Consider the following 18427-nt stretch of genomic DNA (forward strand, 5'->3'; position numbering starts at 1 on the left):
ATTCAATTACCCTGAGTTAGACTCTGGCCACGCTGATCCCTATTAGGTAATCATCAAGGCTATATAGCCCCTTTCTGAGTGCCAATTATGGCACAGCCAGCCCAAACGGTATTGCACCAGAAACCTCAGCCGTTCCAGGGATTCGCCGTGCTGAAGTCAAGGACTCGTGGCGAGTTTTATATCGGGCAATATTGTCACTATGGTGCTCGGAAAGCCGAGGCGCTATGAAGTACTATCCGAACCACTGTAGATACTAACCAGGAAGTTTACCATATAACACACTGAATCGCTCATCGAGGAACTACTTTCTCGAAAATATTGTATCGTACACACTTCTGAATAACGAATCGCAACGTACAAGCAATTATTAATGTACAAGCCGCAACATACAAGCCGACCCGCCCACGAACTAAAGACTCAAAAACCTCTTGCCCCGATACTTTCAACCGTTCCAGCACACACAAAAATCCTCCAGCGTAATTGCCTAGATTCACGTTGGATCAGACTTCGAGTCTCGCAGAACGTCAAAGATGAACATACATGTCACCACTACATGCCACAGTTGATCGTAGCGACTTGAGTAACGTTGGCAGTAACTTTGCCGGGCTCGAAGCTAGTGCTATTAGTCAAGTTACTGAACGCCTGCGGCGAGATGTTGAATGTGTAAGCAGCATCGACGGCGGTGATGAAGATGGTGGTTTGGTTGCCGCCGGGCGTCGTGTATTGAAGGCTCCAACAGGTGCCGCACAACCAGGAGTTCCAGGTGGCACCCGGAACACCTCCGATGTTGGGGAATGAAGGGATAGAGCCGAAGGTGGTATATCCCTTGGTCAAAAGACCATTCGCGCCATTAGAACACGCGACGTTAACGAGGGACGAATTGGGGTTCCTGTACACAGGATCGTATGTGACATACGCTGGGTATGTGACGTTCGCTGGCAATGTGACGTTTGCTGTGATGTTTGCTGGGTATGCGGGCACTGCAAACGCTGGGAGGGCAATGACAGAGATGAGAGCACTGGCAATTGTGAATTTCATTGTGTGAAAGAGCAATTCGATGAGAATATTATGCAGTAACTTGGGATGTAGAACGTCAAGAATTGTTACTCGTTTTATACGTCGAGGAAAAGGGTTAGACGCCAGAACGGGCTCCACTCGAGGCATATGGGCAGGGTGTCGGCAACAGGTTCCCGACTTCTGATTAACCTTGATTAACAAGACATCAAGTACACGTCTGAGCTGAAAGTAGTGGCGTACATGACCACATGTAGAATTTTCATTCCCCTCAGCGCTACGACAGCCGTGCGCAAGAGGGGCCATTATGGTGGCGATGACACTAAGACATAGCCAAGAAGCAGATTAACAGCGAATGTCAAAATGATGACTCTTAAAAGGAAGGACACTTTCTGTCTTGACCGGATCATCTGACGATTGTAAGAAAAGGTTCAATGAACAGTTGAAGAAGTTGAAATCACCCTCACAACGGTCGAGGGTACGCGCGTTGATTTGAAAGCCACTAGTCGCCGAGGTGCAAAAGTGTGTCGACTAGTCTCTCAGTATGCTCCGTGTAACGAAAGACTAGCGACTTTGATTTTGGTGGTAATTCGAAGCAGAGCTACTATGGCAGACAGTATGTAGCCCACAGCGAAGGAATGCTACCGGACATTTTGGGTGACGGCTTGTTCCAAGTTCCGGTCTCTCCTCATGGTGCTGTTCGCATAACCGTCAAACGGCTAGATATTCCACCGCAACTGGTCATGCTCCTGCGAGTGGAGACCTGGGGGCATCCAGTGAGCTAGAAAAGACATGGGGAAATGTGAATATTAATGTGACCGTCACCGTGCGTTATGCAGCAAAAGAATAGTTAAAAGAATCGGATACACGATTGGTACCAGTCCCAAGTACCTACGGCGGTCTCCGCGTGGCATTGCAGGCATGAAAACCAGCTGGCTTTCGAATTCATTTAATTTAAGTCTGTGCTGTGGACAAGTGGCAGTGTAATAATGGAATCGGGAACGCGGGAACTGTCAAAGGCGGCGTGTCTTGCTCTCGCCCGATTTGCAGCCAGATGACAACAAACTCCCCGCCGTCCGTCATACTCACGGATGCACTCGCGTCTCTGAATAAAGCAGTAAACACTGCAGTAAGTTCACCGTCTTCTTCAATGTTCTTCTAGATTCATTGACCTGTGCAGTTCACGAACATACAGGATCAATCACGTCAAGAAGTCGCACAAGCATGTGCTGAAGCACGGGAAGCGCGTCGCGAACGGGATGAAGCCATTACAGCTCTTCATGAGCTTAGGCTCGAGGAGCAGGCGTGGAAGCAAGAGGCTGGTGCCCGAAAGTCTGCTGTATGTCCCCACTCGATGTTTGCACTTTTCCCGTATTCAACTTTGCCCCTGACAAGGTTGAGCAAGCCGAATTGACTGTACGCCCATTTCTTTGATAGCGTAGATATACTAATATCCGCGTGCAGATAAAACACCATGCAGAGACGATCGCTCAACTTCGCTACGAGTCCGAGCAGTGGAAACAACAGTGTCTCCGTCTCGAAGACACGTCGCGTCAGGAAGCCACCAGCTGGAAAGAGCAATTTCTACGCGTTGAGCAGGAGCGCCACAAGCTCGCAAAGCGTGTGGATGAGCTTATTGAAGAGCAGCTTTCTGTGCGGGCCACTCTCATTCCTTGAATCTTGTATCTGACTTTCATGCAACAGCACACTGTCCAAGCACACGCGTCCACTCCATTCACGAAAATGTTCCATTACCCTAACACAACAAGCATTAGCGACCCATCAGCATCCTCACGTCACCGTTTCCCTCCCTACACCTCCGAACTTCCTGATGAATCCATATCTACATCGTCATCCAGAGCACCCAAACCCATATCCACGCAACAACTCCCCACTCCCGTTTCCGCGAACCGCAGGGCCTCCGGAGACCAGTCCAAGCAATACCTAATCCGACGCGTTCAGGCTGTGATCGAGGTGCCTGTAAAGGAGGAGAGCATGGAGGACACCATTTCTGATGAAGCACCATCTGCATCGAGTTCTTCTGCCTCATCATCAAGCTTGGATCCAGCATCCACAGTACCAAGATCTGGTAGACAAACTTCAGCCATCTCGAGCAAAACCTTATCGAAACCCAGCAAACCCACCAACTCCGTTAGACAGGGCACCAACAAAGCTGTCTCAGCTACCAGCAAATCTGCATCACTCAATAACAAGCCTACATCGGCCGTATCCACCAAATCCGCACCACCACCGTCGAAATCTACAGCAAGACCTAGTAAACCCACACTTTCTGGGACTGGCAATACACTACTATCCAATTCTGCTACCAGCAAACCTACCTCCTCGTCCCGTTCTGCCCAAAAACTAAGCACTAAACGACAGTATATTGAGATCGATGAAGATCGAGATGTAGAAGATAAGATATCAGAGCCAGGTAGTGATCCAGCCACCGAGAACGAAGTTGACTCTTCAGAAGAGGAAGATGACGAACTGACGCTGGGCGCCGAGGTACATTCCTCCTGTCGTGAACGTTTGGTTCAGCATGCTGACGCCCGCGCCCGCTAGGAAAATCGCCGTGAAGTTTATGGCACCAAGCGCATCGCAGCGACGAGCAGTATGAAAGCCGTGTCGCAGGCGCCGGCAAAAAAGAGGAAGCTTATTTCGAGCACGACCGCTATAATACCGGGTGGCGGGAAGAAGCCTCCTGCGAAGAGTGCGCGCGGGTAGAAAGCCCCTGGTGAGGATGGTTCGCCGGAGGGTTTGTCTTACTTACGTTTGTGATTTCCACGTGACTTATGATTCTCATTCTTTGCATCGCACACTTTGTTCTTCTAGCCTTGGAGTTTCCATATGAATTTATCGCTATCTATGATGCGCGTGCGAGTTCATGCCTCATTTTGTATGATTATGGTGACGCCCAAAGCGCTTACAAGATACCAATATATGAATGCCCACGAATTCTTGGATGGGATAAAGCTTCCTTCATCTCACATTGCACTAAGCCTCACTTCAAGTTGTCCCACATATCTCTCATGACAGAACTGATCAAGAAGCTGTGGAACTTCGTAACGTGGTAAAGGATTCATAAACGACTTTGATTGCAATCCTGAGGTCCTTTCAAAGGGCCAGCAGTACGAACGACGAAGTCCCTGGTCACCAAAAGACTGAGAATCGAGGGCGAGCTACTTCAAGCACTCTAGATGGTACAGGTGCCTCCCCTGGCGAGCCTCTCTTTTCCGTTGTTCTGCGAGAGGTCGCCGCAGATCGAGAACGAGCTGCTTCAAGCACTCTCGATAGCGCCGGTCCCTCGAGGAACTTCGGTTATCTTCCCCGGGAGGTCACCGCAGATCAAGTCCACCTTTTATTGGTATGTCCTCAATAGCAGAACTACATCTAGGCTTGCTTACTCGGAAAATCGCTTAGGAAAACGATACAAACCCGTTCACAAACCAACCCCACACTGAGCAATACAAAAAGATCTTGGAATCTCGCAAAACGCTCCCCGTGTTTGCACATATGACCGAGTTCTATAAGATAGTTAGTTTTATGCACATCTCATTCCATTCACCCTGACATTTGCAGTTCAACAAACACCAAATCATCATCATGATCGGGGAGACGGGCTCAGGCAAGACCACGCAGTGAGTTGTCACCCCTTGACTGATGCTCTCAGTCGCTTAACCTATCATACACTCTCTTTGTCACTGGTAGAATACCCCAGTTCGTCGTCTACTCAGATCTTCCACACATCAAGAATAAGATTGTGGCATGCACTCAGACTCGCAGAGTCGCTACCACAGCTGTCGCGGAACGCGTGGCAGATGAGATGGACGGTCTGTTTGTTTGACTGTTCTGATTTCATGCCGAACTCACTCGATCATCTAGTCCTACTCGGTCAACAAGTCGGTTACTCGATACGTTTCGAAGATGTGACCGAGCCCGGCATAACCTTCCTCAAATACATGACAGACGGCATACTCCTTCGCGAAGTCATGCACGACCCAGACCTCAGCCGGTACTCCACTATCATCGTCGATGACGCTCACGAACGCACGCTTGCTACTGACATCCTCATGGGAGTTCTCAAAACTCTCGCTCGCCGTCGCCCAGACCTCAAGCTCATTATCATGTCTGCCACTCTGGACGCTCTCAAGTTTCAGGAGTACTTTGCTGTATCCAGCGACGCCCTTCCTCCGCTATTCAAGGTTCCCGGCCGCACTCACCCCGTTGAAGTGGTCTACAACAAGAAGCCGGTGTCAGACTACGTCAAGGCCGCTATCCGTGTTGTACTCAAGATCCATTGCACTGAGAAACCAGGAGATATCTTGGTATTCCTGACGGGTGAGGAGGAGATAGAAGGTGCCTGCCGTAGTATTAAGAGCGAGGTGGATGACCTCATCGCCTCCTACCCTGAGACCGTAGGCCCTCTCGAGTGCATCCCATTGTACTCCTGGTTACCGCCTCAACAACAACAGCGCATCTTCGACCCGCCGCCCAAAGCAGGCAGTACTAGTGGCCCACCAGGACGCAAGGTCGTGGTGAGCACGAACATCGCAGAGTCGTCGCTGACGATCGATGGGATTGTGTACGTCGTGGATCCGGGGTTTTCTAAGCAGAAGGTGTATAATGCCAGCACCCGCGTGGAGAGCTTACTTGTGAGCCCAATCTCCAAGGAGTCGGCGCAACAGCGTACGGGCCGTGCCGGGCGAACGAGGCCAGGCAAATGCTTTAGGTTGTACACGGAGAAGAACTTCATGTCGGTGCTCCAGGAACAGACGGAACCGGAAATTTTGAGGAGTAATCTAGTAAGCACGGTGTTGATGCTTGTCAAGGCAGGGATCAAAGTGAGTGCGATGTGGTGGGAAGTGCTGTTTTTGGAGTCGAGCTGATGCTTGTGTAGGATCTTGTCAAGTTTGATTATTTGGATGAGCCAGCGCCAGAGTCATTGATGAGGGCGCTAGAGGTATTGAATTATCTCGCAGCTGTGGATGACGATGGGAACCTCACGGCGCTTGGGAGTATCATGGCTGAATTCCCTCTTGATCCACAGGTAGGCGATTGTCCTGGCGGTGGGTCTGGTCTTGACGGTTCTGACGCATTCTCCTAGCTCTCAAAGATGCTGCTCATCAGCCCAGAGTTTAAGTGTAGCAACGAGATACTGACGATCACTGCGATGCTGTCAGGTGCGTACTGATCGTGGAGATTTGCTCGCATCTGACTCTCTTGTAGTGCCAAATGTATGGCTACGGCCAAGTAACAAGCGAGAAGAGGCGGATGCTGCAAAGGCTCTACTTACCGTCCCCGGTGGCGATCACCTAATGCTTCTGAACGTGTACAACGAGTACATTCTAAGTAAGTTTCCACTTCCTACAAATGCGTACGTACTCACTTGCAACTACCTCAGACCAACACGACAAAGACTGGACGTGGGAGCACTACCTCTCCGCTCCAGCGCTGCTGCAAGCAGTCCACGTGCGCGAGCAGTTGGAACGGACGATGGGGCGGTTTGAGGTGGATATCGTAAGCGTTCAAGATCAGGGTGCGATATCTCTGGCAATCAAAAAGGCGTTGTGTTGTGGTTTCTTCATGCAAGCTGCACACAAGGTGGGAGGGAAGAGGAATTATATGACCTTAAACAATCAGGTATATTATCTCAACCTTGAGTCGTGATTGGCGTGCTGATGGAAATTCTTCCGTGGTAGCCCGTGGTGCTGCATCCATCGTGCAGACTGGATACACAGCCGGAGTGGGTGATTTTCAACGAGTTCGTGGTCACGAACAGACCCTATCTACGGACAGTCACGGGTGTCCGACCGGAGTGGTACGTACGCCTCTTAACACTGTAGATTTATATGCTGATGCAAAATTGTGCATTGACGCTCCTACAGGCTCCTCGAGTGCGCGCCCTTGTTCTTTGATTTGGAGGATTGGCCAGAGAGCGAGACGAAGCATGCGTTGGTAAGTGTTACAAACAAGATGATGGGCAGGTTTGGAAAGGCAGGGCGGGTGAGGGGGTCAAGGAAATTATAAAGTTGAGGACCTGGTGAGGAGGTTGAGTACTTTGCTCGAGTGCCTCCGACTCGGAGGCTCGAAACTACGGGGTAAGTGTAAGCTAATGAAGAAGCCATGCATTATGCATCAAGTGATTAGAGATAGTGTGGTGAGGGGTCTGCCAGTGAGCTACGACCTTTGCTGTGTGGACTTTACCATGAATATCTGCACTCATACTTGTGCTTTGCAAAGTTCATTAAGAGGAATTTATTGTAATTTCATTGATTGTACTATGGGGTGATGTCCATACTCCAGATACATTGATATCTCACGACTGCGATGAACGTCACCGACGCCAATATGCTGAAGATACCATCGATTTGTGCTTGCATCACAGGCATGGTATTGCAAAGAGACGCCTAGGTGGCAGATCAAACGATTCAGCTCACAAATCATAAATCACGAAGGTTCTACTCATTCAAGTTATGTTACAAACGCCCGACTTGCCCCTTCACAACGTACCCTTTAGTTACCACTTTCAGACAAGATTCTCTCCTAGTCACGCTTTTATGTCTAAGAACGCCCGACGAACTGATCCAACCACCTAAATACTTCGTAGTGCCATTTCAAACTGTCCCAGTCAACATCAGCTCATGACTGGCGTGTATAACACCATACACACCTATTCCCAGCGTTTATCACCCAATGGTTCTCGTCTGGGAAGATCAAAAGGCGGCTTGGAACGCCCAACCTACATGAGGTCAATCAATACGAGTCACCCACTAGGAGCAAAAATAAAAGGAAGAGGAACTGAGGATCGAAAAGAAACGATAGGTGCAAGAGAACCATATATGGAGAATTAGAACGAAAGGAAAACGCACTGCTGCAATGCATGGAACACCCCAATACCATCTCCCTCTGGAATCCTGTAATCCTTGCTGCTATGAATTATCAATTGTGGGGTCGACCACTTGGCGACGGTATGCACGGGGCTATATTTCCGCGAGGCTTCGATTGCGGCAGGATCCCACGGACGTCCTCCCCATTCGTGGTTGAACTGTGGTGAGTATTAGTGGTTAGCGTTGTAAGGGAGGATGGGAGCCGCACAAAGAATAGTTCATCTGTGGCGTAGCTATTGTAGGTTGTGTCGAATACCTGTTTGATGTAAATGCATTAGCGTTTCATTCACTCCTTCATGCCACAAGGGGGAACACACTCCATCGTGGCAGACCAGTGCCTTGAACCCAAATCCGAGTTCGGGGTTGCCTTGGATCCAGCTGCAAAGAACGATCATTAGAACAAGAGGATATCAAGGGCGAGAAGGAGATGATACGCACTTGATTGCATATCCACCATAACTAGCACCAGCCGCCGCCGTGCGGTTTTGGTCAATCTATATGCCGAAAAATCGACGTCAGGAAGCGTCGAGTGGGAGGGTGCAGGACCTCACCTCTGGGTATTCTTGAAGGATATACTTCCATCCCATCAGCAAGTCTTGGATGGGACGGCCTCCCCAGTTTTTATTGATTCCATCTGTGAATTCTGGCATGTTGCGTCAGTACAAGAGTAGACAAGAGAAGAGGGTAACTCACTCTGTCCAAATGAAGTAGATCCCGTTGGATTAATAGCAACGACTATATACCCCTGGCTTGCAAAGACTAGAGCACGCATAGCCCAAACATTAGGCAACCCTCGTAACCCAACAAAAGGAAATTGTGTACCATTAGGATTCCACCGCGTCGACCACTGATCAAACCAAGCGCTCTCTGGACCTCCATGAATAAACATCACCGCAGGCCACTTCCCATTAATCCCGCGTTCGAATCCAGGTGGGGTAATCACATAACCGTGAGTGTCCTGCCCCTCAGCCGTACCTTTGAACCAAAAATCCTTCCCGGGAGCGAGATCTTTGCCCTGGAGCCCAGCAGAAGAGAACGAAGTAAGGCGGGTAAGCGTCGTCGCCTTCACATCTGCGTTCATTCCTGCTAAGAGATCCCGCTCGACGGCATCAAGCCCACTAAGCTCGTACACCTCATTTGGAGACGTCAAGCTTGAAAGCGCAAAGGTGGCCCTGCCACCTGGGATTGGTGTGAAGCCAGATATAGAACCTCTGGATGTGAGGGCTGTAGGTTGAGTGATCTGTGTGGAATTGGGGGGAGGTGTAGGTGGGATAGCCAGCGCAAATATCTTGATGCGGGCGTGATCGCCGGTGGTGGCGTAAATGAGGGCAGCGGAAGGGGAGAACTGTATTTGGCTTAGCTGGCTAGTACGACGACGAAACGTATGGGAGGGATGAGTAGACCCGCAAGGAAATGACAAGGATCATGATTTAGGGGATAGAAATGAAGGAAGTAAGGATGATTGGATGATGAACTCACAATAATAGAATCAGGGGAGCGGTCCCAGTCCTCCGTGATGGTGAACCGGACATCTTTCTCGAGATCGTAGATCACCACTCTCGCACTGTGCATGTGAGTTGACAACGTGGGAAGTGATATATGGGCGAGTGGGAGGTACATGCATTGAATTAACGTCAGAATAGTATATGAATGGGTCGCATGACCCACCGATCACTCTCATGCCCATCAAGAGCCAGTTCAAGCCAGGCGACTTTATCGCCAGAAGGGCTGAATACGGGTGAGTGTGTCGCACCTTGGATGCCCGAGGTGAGTTGTCTGAGGTCTTTTCCGTCATGTGTAACAATGTAAATCTATGTGGTAGTGTATTAGCATAGAAACAGTAAGACACGAGCTGCACGCACATTCTGCCTGGTGTGCACGGCCCTGGGAAGCTGTGGGTCCTTGGCAGTGAAGATGACATGCGTTTGGGAAATATCATAGTCATCTGCTTCGCCGAACGGTTCTACGGGGGAAGACTAGCTCATATCAGTTTCACCACCATCCCCGAAAGGTAGAAACAAACACTCACGAGTCCCGTCCCCTTTAGCACATTCACGTAAGTTTCCCCCAGTACCCACTTCGCACCTACTTTTGCCAGACTGATCCCAATGAGAGCCTTTCTCTTAGGCCCAACCCACGTATCCCAATGGCGCTCAAACGTCTCATCATACACCAGACCAGAATTGCCCCGATTCTCATACGCTGCGTCCTGCTCCTTTACAGTCTCGACGAGGCCATCAGGATAAACGTATGCGGAGAACATGAGGTGCTGAGCGCTGGGGTTGTAGCGGAAGGCGCTTGCAGTGGTAATGGGGAAGGATCCTACGTGGGAGGAGAGGTCAGACGAGAGAGGAGAAGTGCTGATGGGGATGGTGTAGAGACTCTGTGTGTCATCCTTTGTCACGATATGTGCGATTGTGCGAGAATCAAGCCAGAAGGCATCGCCGCCATCCGGCAAAGGAATGTCGTAGGTCTGGCCATCGCTGAGAGCGATAACAGAAAGTGACTTGTGGGACCTAACAATCAGGCAGTGAACATTACGACTATAAGAACTAAGAAAGAAAAGGAAATCATACTTGCGGTCCTGAAAAGAGTAAGTGCTGATGGGTACGATAGCAAGATCACCAATATCATTTGGCAGGGGAGCACCAGGCCGAGAAAGGGTAAGCATATCCTGCGGGGAGAGTGCATTTGCACCCTCGCTGAGGGTAAAATGTGTAGCCATCTGAGGGATTTGTGGGACAGAAGCTGGTGAAATGGAAGTGGAATATAATGGCACCTGAGCAGCGAAGCCCAGCTGCAAGAAAGGAAGTATACGCATCAGGCGCGTGTACGTTTGAACTTTGAAGATAGGCTGAATCATACTATGGCCTCGTGCACCACGGCCTGGACCTAGCTAGATCAACACGAGGTGCTCGAATTTAAGATAAATTATCACTTACTGTTGCATGCTAACCAGTCAATGTCATGCGACAAAGTATCATGTGGGTAAGGATCACATGTGACCTATATAAACTCAAAGTTTTGCTTATGGCAAGTGTTCCGGATTTCGCCGTCGCACTAGAACGCACGTCCACTATCCGCTGCCCTTGATCCTGTCCATCGTCATCTCAGTGACGACTCTGACGCGGAACACTTTCTCAAAGGTTGCATTGACCTATCATCAATGTCTGGAAGTGTGAGATCAGTTTTACCGGTCTAGATAACCGGCGCAACCGGCAAAACTCTAGGGTATGTAGACCATCATGTATGACATTCCTAACGACATCGATAAGTCCTATCCGTCATCCTCACCATTCAACCTCTTCTAGAATTAATAGCCTATGTAATTATTCCTTGTTCGGCCGATGCAACTCGCTGAAATCAACAGTATTTCCCTCGAGCACTTCAACTTCGTCAATGCTTTGATCTTCTTCGGGCCTCTTCAACTCCTCGAAAGTCGAAATTCGGCAACAATGTCTTCAAGCGCGATACTCTCTGGACCAGTAGGCATTCTCCAGCGTGCACTATCTGACTCTAGGGACGTCGGCTTCATGTTATTGAGTTCAAGTTTCGGATGTTTTGGATTTGCCAGATTCTGCCACCGTCCCGTTGCAGGGACAACCTCTTCTGCCAGAGCGGTTGGAAGAACTCTAAGTTCTGCCAGAACAATTATGTCGCATGGTACCGGCTCTCCTATCCCCGTTTGCGTGCACACTAATCATCCCTCAAACGCGGTTGCCGGCTCAAAACACTCAGTATAAATAAGACCATGTTTACAGCACAATCGACAGAAATCCACTACACCCAGTGAATCATGTTCTTCCTTTCTTTCGCTTCAAGCCTTATGCTTGCATACACCTTGCAAGTTGTGGCGGATCCCCTCCCCGCAGCTCCCGCAACGCGTCGGGCGGGTGTCTCGGATGTCACTAAGATGTCGGCCACCGATGTGGCTGATTTGACGCCGTATGCTCATTTTGCCCATGTTGCTTATTGTTCGCCTTACACCGTAAATGAATGGAATTGTGGTACGCAATCAGACCTACTCTATTTGGTTTGCCTTGCCTCAATAATTGAACTCTTAGCATCGTGCCTGGAGTTGTCTGACTTTGAGGTTTCTCTCGCAGGGGGTGACGGCGACGACATCCAATTTTGTACGTTCCAATAAAAATGCTGCACGCCTTTCCAGACATTTCGCAGACTACGTTGGCTACTGGCCGACAAAAAATACTGTAGTAGTTGCTCACCAAGGCACAGACCTAACCTCAGTGTAGGTGTACATGCTTCACCTAATGCGACTTGAGAAAACTTATTGGCCCACACAGTGAAGCTATTGACACTGATGCCAATGAATCACTGAAACGCCCGGACTCAAAACTTTTTCCCGGTGTCAAAAGCGACGTCCAACTTCACAGCGGATTTGCTGACGAGCACGCGAAAACTGCGAGCATCATCTTGAAGGAGGTCAAGAGCCTGCTCTCTAAACATGGCGCCAAGAGTGTCACGCTGGTCAGCATAGAACATTTTTGTAGCCACTCTCAAATAACGATATTTTTGAGGGCAGGTCGGACACTCTCTGGGAGGCGCTCTTTCTGAGATTGAGTGTCTGTTCATGACCCTGAACCTTCCCTCTAACATCGCTATCAAAGGTGTGACATTTGGTAAACCCCGCGTAGGAAATCCAGCATGGGCCACTTTCTTTGATTCGAAGGTAAGCTTGAATCATTGTCGCTTCCCCTCATTACTGAAATCGCGGGGCAGGTACCGGACTTCCAACGCGTTAACAATAGGTTAGATTTTGTCCCGATAAATCCTGATCGCCAGCTGGGCTTCTCACACACCCACGGAGAAGTCCACATCGTATCTGATGATGACGTAGTCCGATGTCCAGGCAAGTGTAACATTTGCCTTTTCGAACACTATCGCTCATCAATCATCGATCACCGGTATAGGTGACGAAGACGACACGCATGACGAGTGCACACTCCGGAGTGTGCCGGACATGTCGTCGGGCGATCCCTTGGACCACTTGGGTCCATACAATGGGGTTCTTATCGGCTATTGCTAAGCATAGACTTACATCAGGGCATTCACAACCTCATAACGGGTCCCATAGATTATAAAGTATTGTTCTACATATGTTTCATCCTCAATGGAATGAAAAAATACTGGCATGGACTTGTGTTGTAGGATAGGCATTTATGTCGATGAACCCCACATGATGCATGTTTTGGGGGATTCGCTGAACTCTGGTGGATCAATGCAAAATGATTAGTTGATGCACTCGTGCAAGCTGTAGTATGATCCCTGACTCAGTCAGTGAATTGATGAGTTCTTGATATTGTACCCATGAGAACTAGTATAGAAGAATATAATTTTGCTTTTGCTAAATATATTCTTTCATACTGTCAGAAATGTTAGGTATTGATACTGTATAGCCATCGAGACCTACGAGTCCTGAATAACATCAGCAGAAAATCACAATGTTCTGACATTTTTTTTACTGCAGTTGGTGAGGAGGAGTGTTAGAAACTGGGACTTCCAGTCTGATGATACTGTTAAGAACTGGAACATCACAAAGGAAGAGTTCTTCTAGATGGAGTAAGGGGGCTAGGCTTCAGCTCATGCACTGTGCCCCTTACTGTCTGAGTACATGTCCCTAATTTCAGATGAAGTCTGGAGGAAATCTGATGAGGTCTGAGGGGGAAATTCCAAAGGCTAGCTGTTGAGTTTTCCGCAAGTCTCAGACACGTCCATTGAAGTATGACCAGACTCAGGTGTACAGGGAACCCATAGATAACACATAGTGTACAAAAAATGTAAACTACATCAGAAAACTAGGGGGTCATTGTACAAGATTTTACAAGCCTGTACAAGTAGCACAAATCCACAACAAAGTCCCCTCTTTCACATATTACAGTGACATATTTCCGTATTATACAGGTCACCCGACCTACATAATATCCCATATAAGATGGGCCAGCGGACTATGTGCCAATGTTATGTATATATTGAATATACACTCAGTTGGCTATACAAGCAACTGTATTAGTATATGTACCTATTGAATATACACTGAATGAAAGTATTAGCTAGGTAAGTAGACCGTAAACGAAAGTGTCTCACCTCAGTTGGCTATACAAGCAACTGAGGTGCATAGATGACAATGAACAAAGAAAAACTGTACGTGATTATGTAAGTAAGCAGTCACGTGTTACGATAACCGTTATCGTCGTTTGTACTGACTTCCAACACTCCTTCTCAAACAATGACTCTAACTCCTAGCTCGTGTGCGAAATGCTTCACCTTAACGCTTGGAAGGGCCTTCATTAGTGTGTCGGTGACCATGTTCTCCATCGGGCAGTATAATAGTTCGATCGAGCCGTTCTCGACGCAGAAACGAATGTAGTGGTATCGAATATCGATATGCTTGGTGCGTGCATGGTAGCTTCCATCTTTGGTGAGTGCGATTGCTGACTGGTTGTCACTGTATAGTGTCGTTGGATGCTGCAGCAGCCGAAAAACTTCCCCGATGAAACGATGAAGCCATTGAGCTTCCTTGGCTGCGTGAGTGGCCGCTACGAATTCTGACTCTGCAGTTGACAGGGTTACTAGCTCTTGCTTTCGTGAGCCCCACAATATTGCACCGCCGTCAACCAAAAACGCGAATCCGGTTATGGCACGTCTGTGCTCTTGACTGGCGCCATCAGCGTCAGTATACCCGACTAACCCTGCACCACTCGTCCCAAAAGTGAGTCCCAACTTCCTCGTTCCCAGCAGATAGCGGTATACCCGCTTCACTCCTTCCCAGTGCGTCCACCGCTTGTCTGCGAACTGCGCGAGTGTCGAGACGGCAAAGGCTATGTCTGGACGTGTTCCGATGGCCAGGTACATTAGGGATCCGAGCGCTGAGCGGAATGGGACTTGTTTCATTTCAGCGACTTGTGTCGTCGTGGTAGGGGATTGGTCCTGTGTGTACTGAATACTTGGGTCCATAGGCACTGCTGCGGGTTTAGCATCAATGAAGTTGTACTTCGTAATGATAGCGTCGACAAATGATTCTTGGGATAACAAGACGGTGCGTGCTTCACGGTTTCGAGTGACTTTCATGCCGAGTAACCAGCTGATGGGTCCTAGGTCTGTTATTCTAAATCGCGATGCGATTTCGACCTTGAACACTTTAATTAGCTCCTTCAAGCTGCCAGTTATGGTGCAGTCGTCGACGTGTGCTGCGAGGATGAGCAGGTCTTCTCCTATGTGTGCTGTGAACACTCCCCAGTCACTTTCCATCCGCTCGAACCCTAATTCGGTGAGTTCTCTGCACAAATGTTTGTACCATTTTAATGCGCCTTGTTTTGATCCATACAGCACAACTCGAAGCTTCGCGACCTCGTCCTTTCCTCCTAAGTCCACTCCTGGTGGCAACTCCATATAGATCTCTTCATCCGCGTCAAGCTTGCCATTCAAAAACGCACTGTGGAAATCGAATACGTCAACGTCCCAGTCTTGGCGCATGGTGATAGCGAGAATCAGTCTCAATGATGCGAGACAAGCCACTGGTGCGTAAGTCTCGTAATAATCAACACTGTATACTTGAGTGAAGCCTCGTGCGACTAGCCGGGCTTTATACTTATCGATTTCTCCTGCAGTGTTCCTTTTAATCTTGAAGACCCACTTGCAGCTGACGACATTCTTGTTCTTGGGCCACTGAACAATGTCCCAGGTACGTGCTTCATTGAGACTCTGTAGTTCTGCATTGACGGCGTCTCTCCACTTCGCCCAATCAGATTGTGTCTTCGCATCTTCAATGGTGCTTGGTTCCAGGCCTTCAGCCTCACTCATTCCCGCGAACATCGCATAAGCGGTAAGTTCTTCATCAAATCCCAATTCTCTTCCTAATCCTTCTCCAGATGCTACCATGCCACCGCTACCTTCCTCTCTCTCTTCCTCTACCCTTTGCATCCCTCTAGGAATGATTGGCTCGCCACTCCTACCATTGTGAGTACCTTCGCCGCTTCGTAACCTGTGCATATATGGTGATTCTGTTCGCTGACGAGTAGATCGTCTAGGGCCAGGTGGCTGCTGTTCGAAGTTTGGACCTAGTGGATCGTTTTGAGGGTCTGGGTTTGGCGGGGGATTTGGATCCTGGTGTGGATTGGATGGGGCTTGGGGATTGGTCACTTGCTGATTGGCTTTTGTAGTTTCGCTCTCCTTCTCAATCAGCGAGTTTGGCCTTAGCACTGGACCTTCCTCGTGCTGCCTTGCGAACATTACATTATGTTCGACGGAAATACTCCTCCGGTCCTCAAAATAGATCCGATGGGCTCCACTCTCGGCATCAAATCCTATCCATCGACCTGCGCATGCGCACATGTCTAGCTTCGAACCGGTTGGGTCATGCACCCATACCTTGGTCCCCCAGATTGGTAAGTCCGCTAAGTTTGGTTTCTTGCCGTGCAACATCTCATATGGAGTTTTCCCTTGTAGTGAGCGTGTGGCAGTGCGATTCTTCATGTAGACAGCGTGTTTGATGCCTTCACCCCACATATTCTTTGGTAGACCACTTGCATGTAGCACTGCACGGACACGTTTGACAAGTGTGCGATTCAACCTTTCAGCGACTCCGTTGTGTTGTGGGGTATCGTGGGTGGTGAGTTTCCGTTCTGTCCCTTTTGCTCGAAGATGTTGAGTGAATTCATCACTCAGGTACTCTCCGCCACGATCTGACCATAAACGCTTGACCCGAATGTTGTGCTGGGTCTGCAACCATGCCTCATAAGTCTTGTATGATTCAAATGTTTCGGACTTTGACCCTTGGAGGTATAGGCACATATAACGGGAGTGGTCGTCTGTAAACGACACATAATAGGTCTTCCCACTTGGTGTTTGAACTTGGGAGGGTCCCCACAAGTCAGTATGGACTTCGTCGCCGAGGTTTTCACATCGTTTTGGGTCTCGCTCCTTCCCTATTGGTTTGCATGTGGCTTTCGCATATTCGCACGATTCGCACTGACCCATGGTAGCACGATTGGGGTCTAGCGTGACTCCTTCTATCATCCCCTTTGCTAACATCTCTCGAATAGCCAATGGGGAGATATGGGCCATTCGTTGGTGTAAGTCTTCCATAGACTGGACCTTAAACGTGTTCGTGGCCGCTGCACTTGGGGTAGATTCGTTTCGAATGCGATATAATCCTCTACTGATGGTAACTTCGCCTAGTGTCTTGTTCTTAGCATCTAGAATTCGGCATGAGTCTCCACGAAATAAGGCCGCATAGCCTGCGCGAGTGAGTCTGCTGATCGAGACCAAAGTTGCTCCCATTGACGGCGCATAAAGGACATTTGTCAACAGGATGCGAGTCTTGGTGTTACCATTAGGGATTTCGATGGGAAGGTCACCTTTGCCTATGGCATCAAAGGTACATTTATCGGCTGCTTCGATCGGGTATGGGGGAATTGATTTGAAATTAATGAAGCGGTCACAGTATGGGGACATGTGTTGTGATGCACTACTGTCGTAGAGATCAACAGATGCTCTGTGTGTGTTCATGTTGTTTCGTGCAAGCTGGGCACTGTCAAACGATATCGACAATGTGTCTCGAGGTTTGGGTTCGTCGTCCCAAATATCTTCAGTGCTCGCTAACCACACCCCATCAGGTTCAGAATTGTCCTTCGAGTTCGATGCATCTGCATTTGACCCACTAGCCTTGGATTTGTCGTCATCTTTCGACTTCGACTTCTTCCCACGCGACTTCCACCCTTTCGGTGCTTTACCAGCTTTGCCTCCTCCGTCTTCCCAGCAGTCCTCTTTCTTGTGACCTTTCCAGCCACAATTGTTGCAATTGTATGGAAATTTGGGCTTCTGCGAGTGCTGCTTGCCCTTATACGAGGTCCCATCGGCCAAAAAAGCTACGTCATCGCTCTTCAACTTCCCTTTTGTCCCATTCTGGATGAGTAATCAGTCGTACTCATTTATAACAAGATTCATGAGTTTGTGCATGGTGGGTGTTTTCTGATGCAGCTGGATACTTGTCGAAACAGCTGATAGGATATTGTTATAGCTGCGTGGGAGCAATGCGAAAGTGATGTTGAAAAAGTCTTTGTCTGGGACAGGGTCACCAGCTGATGCTAGCTCTTCTTCGTAGTTTTCGCAATGTGTCTACGTGAGCTTGAGCATCCCCGCCTTCCTTTAGTTTCAGCTCGCCGAGCTGATGACGTAATTCCACGGTGACTGGCTAGTGATTGATTCTCGAATTGGTTCTTCAGTGTGTCGAAGAAGTCCTTCGTGGAGGTTAGGGAGAGGAGTTGAATGAATAGAGTATCTGGGACCAGTACTGCTATTTGTTGCCTAACAATGACATCGTTCTCAGTCCCACTTCTTGATCGCAGTCTCGTAAGCTTGCATTTCAGCTAGCTCTGTGGGTGTTGTAGGTGACCATCCAGCTGCTTGTCCAGCTGCTGGATTAACTGGCATCCCTAATCCTGTAAGGTGCCCTGACAGTCCACGAGCTAACAATGAGAGTTTGAGTCTGCCTTTCCACAGAG

The 18427-nt window shown here is 48.9% G+C and overlaps 4 protein-coding genes across 4 annotated transcripts; 2 read left to right on the forward strand and 2 right to left on the reverse strand.

Moving 5' to 3' along the window:
• Positions 1 to 236: 236 nt before the first annotated feature.
• On the reverse strand, positions 237 to 1603 carry EDB93DRAFT_65023 (Cerato-platanin-domain-containing protein). Its single transcript, XM_041456981.1, has 4 exons — positions 1476 to 1603; positions 1258 to 1424; positions 541 to 1206; positions 237 to 484 (listed from the first exon to the last, which is right to left on the reverse strand). The coding sequence occupies exons 2-3, from the start codon at positions 1318 to 1320 to the stop codon at positions 550 to 552; spliced, it is 720 nt and encodes a 239-aa protein (XP_041310731.1). The 5' UTR covers positions 1321 to 1424; positions 1476 to 1603; the 3' UTR covers positions 237 to 484; positions 541 to 549.
• A 49-nt stretch (positions 1604 to 1652) lies between these two features.
• On the forward strand, positions 1653 to 7061 carry EDB93DRAFT_1335655 (P-loop containing nucleoside triphosphate hydrolase protein; the record flags this gene model as incomplete). Its single annotated transcript, XM_041455312.1, has 20 exons — positions 1653 to 1790; positions 1997 to 2143; positions 2195 to 2353; positions 2410 to 2430; positions 2479 to 2667; positions 2719 to 3522; positions 3580 to 3727; positions 3850 to 4087; positions 4138 to 4381; positions 4438 to 4551; positions 4597 to 4655; positions 4726 to 4847; positions 4900 to 5858; positions 5915 to 6064; positions 6122 to 6197; positions 6244 to 6366; positions 6419 to 6657; positions 6717 to 6835; positions 6903 to 6972; positions 7002 to 7061. 20 exons carry the CDS (start codon positions 1653 to 1655, stop codon positions 7059 to 7061), a joined length of 4179 nt encoding a protein of 1392 aa, XP_041310732.1.
• Positions 7062 to 7550: 489 nt separating this feature from the next.
• Positions 7551 to 10731, reverse strand: EDB93DRAFT_1129196 (Alpha/Beta hydrolase protein). The gene is made up of 13 exons (XM_041448867.1): positions 10481 to 10731; positions 9934 to 10420; positions 9767 to 9880; positions 9573 to 9715; positions 9384 to 9468; positions 8727 to 9249; positions 8598 to 8663; positions 8456 to 8547; positions 8343 to 8398; positions 8195 to 8282; positions 7887 to 8062; positions 7688 to 7756; positions 7551 to 7636 (listed from the first exon to the last, which is right to left on the reverse strand). Exons 1-13 carry the CDS (start codon positions 10723 to 10725, stop codon positions 7579 to 7581), a joined length of 2202 nt encoding a protein of 733 aa, XP_041310733.1. The 5' UTR covers positions 10726 to 10731; the 3' UTR covers positions 7551 to 7578.
• A 969-nt stretch (positions 10732 to 11700) lies between these two features.
• EDB93DRAFT_1101735 (Alpha/Beta hydrolase protein) lies at positions 11701 to 12951 on the forward strand (the record flags this gene model as incomplete). The annotated part of the gene is made up of 7 exons (XM_041447127.1): positions 11701 to 11911; positions 11969 to 12037; positions 12084 to 12153; positions 12209 to 12392; positions 12448 to 12594; positions 12645 to 12780; positions 12836 to 12951. 7 exons carry the CDS (start codon positions 11701 to 11703, stop codon positions 12949 to 12951), a joined length of 933 nt encoding a protein of 310 aa, XP_041310734.1.
• Between the last annotated feature and the right edge of the window lie 5476 nt (positions 12952 to 18427).

This window comes from Suillus bovinus, assembly GCF_016758785.1.
Source record: "Suillus bovinus strain UH-Sbo-P2 chromosome Unknown EDB93scaffold_10, whole genome shotgun sequence".
In the NCBI taxonomy this organism is placed as follows: domain Eukaryota; kingdom Fungi; phylum Basidiomycota; class Agaricomycetes; order Boletales; family Suillaceae; genus Suillus; species Suillus bovinus.

Bases quoted from the DNA above. Each gene is read 5' to 3' on its own strand.
- EDB93DRAFT_65023 (XM_041456981.1), bottom strand. From the start codon at position 1,320: ATGGCCCCTCTTGCGCACGGCTGTCGTAGCGCTGAGGGGAATGAAAAT. The intron at 1,207-1,257 runs GTACGCCACTAC...TTGTTAATCAAG, and splicing joins AAAATTCTACATGTGGTCAT to GTTAATCAGAAGTCGGGAAC.
- EDB93DRAFT_1129196 (XM_041448867.1), bottom strand. From the start codon at position 10,725: ATGCGTATACTTCCTTTCTTGCAGCTGGGCTTCGCTGCTCAGGTGCCA. The intron at 9,716-9,766 runs GTGCGTGCAGCT...ACTACCACATAG, and splicing joins CCGTGCACACCAGGCAGAAT to ATTTACATTGTTACACATGA. The intron at 9,469-9,572 runs GTGGGTCATGCG...TCACATGCACAG, and splicing joins GATGGGCATGAGAGTGATCG to TGCGAGAGTGGTGATCTACG.